Source organism: Morus notabilis, unplaced genomic scaffold (assembly GCF_000414095.1).
Source record: "Morus notabilis unplaced genomic scaffold, ASM41409v2 Scaffold84, whole genome shotgun sequence".
NCBI classification, from domain to species: Eukaryota; Viridiplantae; Streptophyta; class Magnoliopsida; order Rosales; family Moraceae; genus Morus; species Morus notabilis.
Window position 1 is genome coordinate 154,003 of NW_010361039.1, and position 5,017 is coordinate 159,019.

The 5,017-nt window shown below is 37.5% G+C and overlaps 1 protein-coding gene across 1 annotated transcript in view; it reads right to left on the reverse strand.

Annotated features, from left to right (window-relative positions):
* The window catches only part of LOC21390146, a 13,757-nt gene extending 9,087 nt beyond the window's left edge, over positions 1 to 4,670 (reverse strand). The window contains exon 1 of the mRNA XM_010098175.2: positions 4,343 to 4,670. Within this exon, the coding sequence (XP_010096477.1) occupies positions 4,343 to 4,501 (159 nt within the window). The 5' untranslated portion in view covers positions 4,502 to 4,670. The remainder of the gene's footprint in view (positions 1 to 4,342) is intronic.
* Between the last annotated feature and the right edge of the window lie 347 nt (positions 4,671 to 5,017).

Genomic DNA, 5,017 nt, shown 5'->3' on the forward strand with positions numbered 1-5,017 from the left:
GGGGGGGGGGGGGTGGGGGGGGGGGGGGGGGATAATAAAGGCCTAGTTTGATGTAGGTTCTATTTCTCTGAATGCTTAATGGTTCTAATTTATCATACACAATTCAGTGATCCTTTGTATTAATATTTGTTGCTCCATTGACAGATTCATCCCGAGGTTGAAAGGGCGAGGAAGAAGCCTTTGTTGGATTATGATTTATATTATTGCGCGTTTGCCAATACTCGGGCAAATGGGGCCTTTGAGTATGGTTAGGATGATGCTCCACCACAACATAGGTTTGGCAGCCCCATTGAGCGAGGAACAACCAGTTTCAATGACGGTGACGATGTTCCTCCTACAGATAGGAGACATGGCATGCACAGAGAAAGCCGCGAACAACATACACACTCACCATCGCGAGTGGTACATAGACGGTCAAGTCGTAGCTCTCGTAGAGCGTCACCTAGCTATATAGAGCGTGCCGTGGATCGCCTCGTTAATTCGATAGAAACAAGCAGTCGGTCTCGAGATATAAATGCATCTACAAACATGTCGGTTCAAATTGAAAACGTTCAGGATCAATGCATGAATTTATTGGCAACATTGGACATCTCCCAAGAACAGTATCTCTTCATGTTCAACTTTATGACTATAGAGCCTAGATGGCAGCGTCCATTCCTTCATATGTCAAAACATCATCGGCTTGTGTGGATTTAGCAGACTATGGAGCAGTGTACAACCCAACAAGTTGCTCCTCCGCCAACACAACAAATGCCTTCGGCCTCGTACTTTCAGCCGAACATGCAAACAAACCCTACACCTGGCAACACGTTCGGCTAGCCCACTTCCCCATTTCAACCATTCATGCCACCTTTCTTGAGACCCAACTATACAATGCCACGTGGAGGGGATGGTTCTTCACAGCTGTGATGATGTTATTTGATTCGTTTTACTTGTTACAAACAGGCCCATAGAGACTTGTCAAAAATGTTATGTTTATGGTTCTAATTCCTTTATTGTTTTTCGTTATTAGTACTAATTGAGTAATTCTTATTAGGTTGCGGCACATTTAGTTGAGGATTTGTTACTTAATGCGAACTTATTTATGCAATTATTTATGCAAGAGTTGTTTTATATGTACTTTTTAACTTTATGCATATGATTTGCATTTTTATAACTTTATGCTTCATTATTCTGAAAATTTGACAGGGATGGACATAGGCAAGAATTCCAACCCGCTAGGTTCTAATGAATCAGACTATGACAGTGATGATAATTTTTTCATGAAGTTGTCGCTGCGGCGACTATGCTATGTATTGGATTTGTATACAGAGAACCTTCTCACCGAAGGCACACTTCTGGTTGGGGAGGCGCACTTAGAGTGCAGTATTATCTGAAACGTAGTCCAACAGTGATGTATGACAGAGTCCGTATGAGTAGTGATGCATTCTTGCGCCTAAGTTTTATCCTTGAGGAAAGGGGCTTATTGCAACCAACTGTCCACCTAAATGTTGATGAGCAATTATTCATATTCCTAACTATATTATGTCAGAATCAAACTAACAGGGAGGCACAGGACACTTGGCAGCGATCTAGATCAACGGTGTCTGAGTACTTCACCAAAGTTTTTGTGGCGGTATGCAAATTGAAGCAGGACTTCATTTTACATCCAGATTTTCAAACCGTTGACCCACACATAATTGCAAGTGGAAACAAATACTCGTCGTGGTTCGATGTATGTTCAGTAACATATATTAATTAGTGCTTTCTAATAATTATTACATTGTTTAATATAACCAACATAACTCTTGTAAACTATGAAGGATTGTGTTGAAGCATTTGACGGTACTCAAGTCCCATATGTTCCCCCTAGTGAAACTGCTGAACTTTATAGAAATAAGAAGGGGTTCTTTTCACTTAATGTGCTTGTCGTGTGCACTTTTGATATGAAATTTACGTACATGTTATCTGAATGGGAGGGTTCCGCACACGATGCGCGAGTACTGGCTGCCGCCTTAAAATCCGCAAACAAAAGATTTCCGACACCGCCACCAGGTCAGCCTACAATGATTTCTTATATGTACACTGACATTTCAAATGCTTCATCCGTACGCTTATTTGTTAATTAATATGCGTATAAGTGTAGGAAAATTTTACCTCGTCAACTCGGGGTACGCTAACAACGGATGCTTCATGACACCATATCGGGGGACAACATACCACTTGCAAGAGTATAGGGCTCGCCGTGAAAGATGATTCCACAGCGAACGTGAGCTTTTTAACTACACCCACTCCTCACTACGTAATGTCATTAAAAGAACATTTGGTGTGTGGAAGGCTAGATTTCGTATTTTGAGAACCATTAATCGTTACCCCATGACTAAACAAATTATGATTCTAGTAGCGTGTGCTATAATACATAATTTTATCCATATGTACCGTAATGGGGACAGGCTATTGGACCAATACTCACAAGATGGCGTTCCGGTTGCAGACATTGATTCACCGAATGTTAATGAGGACATTAACGACAATACTAACCATGAGGGTCAACCATTGGATTCTAATGCAGAAGTGGACATGAATGCTTTAAGGGATGCAAGGGCGCATACAATGTGGGCAGTGTACCGTCACCGTCGTACACGCTAATAGCCCTCGTTCATTGTTGTCTTTTTGAACTTAATTATGTATTTATTGTTGTCTTTTTGAACTTAATTAAAATGAAAAATGATCTTCTACTTGTTATTTTTATTATTTTTTATCTTTGTAATTACAAGTAATTTATTACAATAAAACAAAATAAAGTCAAAAAATAAAAAAATTGTAAAAGAATTGAATAAAATTGTGAAAGGAAAAAAAATGATATCCACTATTCACAACTCAAGTTTTATCACAAACAAACACAAACTTAAAAAAATTCTTAACTCAAACCATAACTCAAGTATACACAACTAAACACAAACTCAAATTACAACTTCAACTCAAGTTATAACTCAAACTCAACTAAAAAACTTAACTCAAGAATACTTGCAAAAGAATAAGCCCTAAGTGTTTTCATTTTGAACATCAATCTCCATAATTCAACCAATATTACCACCAAAATGGAATTCTAGGATAATGAAGTTGGATATTGAGTTTCTACATGATGTAGGCTACTCGGAAAAGGGAAAACGCGGCCTGACGTCATGGTCCAAAGTGATAACATGACATACAATCATCAAGTAGTATTTTTTTTTCCCACTTTGAGATTGACACGCTTGACTTAGATAATTGTAACAAATTGATAATCACAATGCTTTCCATTATTCAAAACATCATTAAAATAATTTTAAAAAAAAAAAAACTTGAAGGTTTCTAGGCACTAAATACAACAGTTACTCGAGCGCTTTCACATCGATAAGGTGACTTCTGAAACTCTCCCACCTCATTTTCTTTGTTGCATTGATGCAGTAGTGTATTATTGTAATATAAAGCACGCAGAAGAGTCACAAAGTCTCCGTGCTTTACAAAAATATACTAGATTTTACAAGGCCCATTCGTTTTTGCTAGTTCAAATCATAACTCAAATTGTTACAGTGTTTTTCCTCACAAAAATTCAAATTCAACTTTTTTTACTACAATGTTTTTTCTCATATAAATTCACTTTTTAACTCAAGTTCTCAACTCGAATGAGAGTGAAAAGAACGAGGCCCAAATTTGTGCTACTTATGAACGCTTTATGAGTAAAAAGTAAATACCTTAGATGCAGATGAAAAACCAAATGACTACCCTAATCAACATGCAATACCCTACACTCCTTATTCCTCCCCAAAAAGAGAAAATTAAATATCTCAAAAAGAAAAAAGAGAAAACTAAATAAATAAAAATAAAAAATAAGAGCCTCTTGAACAAAAAGAACGCCTCCATATGAATGTGAACACAATTCGGGAATTTACGGCTTAAAAAACGGAGCCAGAATTCATGTTTGTTAACTCTGCATCAGCAACCAAACACAGGAGAAAAAAAAAAAACACAATCTTCAAGGAAACAAATTGCAGTTACAACCATTTTTCGCATTTGTAAGACAAATTCCTTTGTCGATTCTCCCTAATATCAAACATAAAAACACAAACAGAAAAAAGGCACTTTTTTTTGGTTTAACAATAAGGAATATCTCTTAGCTTCAACGAGTTTAGGTTCAATTCCAGAGTTCACCGCTCCTAAATCGCAGCCAAAATCATCATTTACTTTCTATTTTCACATTAACCAAACAGAGGGCAAAAATACAAACCATCGTCTACAACTAGGGAAAAAAAACACGAAATCATTCACAGAAACCACATCGGATCAAACAACCAAAACAATCGGAAACAGAAAGACGAACCAGGCCGTGGCGCTCGCCGGCTTGGAAGGAGAGGCGCTGGTGGTTCATGGCCTGGGCGTAAAGCTGGGAGAGAGAGTTGGCCGCGCTGCAGAAGGTTGTGTACATGGTCCGATCGACCTCGTCGAGTCGCGTGGCGTCCGACTTTCGTTTCTTCGCCATTTTCCTGGGATCCAAACAGAAAATTGAACACCGGAGAGAAAGAGAGGGATTTGGATTTTTACCCTTTCTTTTTTTATTGAGGGTGTGGGTATGAATGAATTAGGGGAATTGTTGGTTATAAAGGAAGAAGGGAAAAGGAAGACGATGAGGTTTCTGTAAAAGAAGAGGAAAGTTGGTCCCTCGCTGGAGCCGTGGAGCAAAGGAAAAGGGTGTTGTATCGTAAGCTCGTTTAATTAGTTTATTTGAATTTTTAATTTAAATTAAGATGTGATTTTATATGATAATTTTTTATTATAGTAAAAAAATTAAATATGATTATTTTTTAAAAAATTTTACTGTAATAAAATTTAAATTTTAAACTCGAATCAATAAAATGAATATAGTTAAAATTTTTCCATCACGTGACTTTAATCGTGGACCTTGGTCCCACCTTCACAAATATTTTTATAATTAATAATAACTCTAGAACAAGTCGATTCTGCCACAAATGACGGTTCCGTTCGTGTTTGGTTTCAT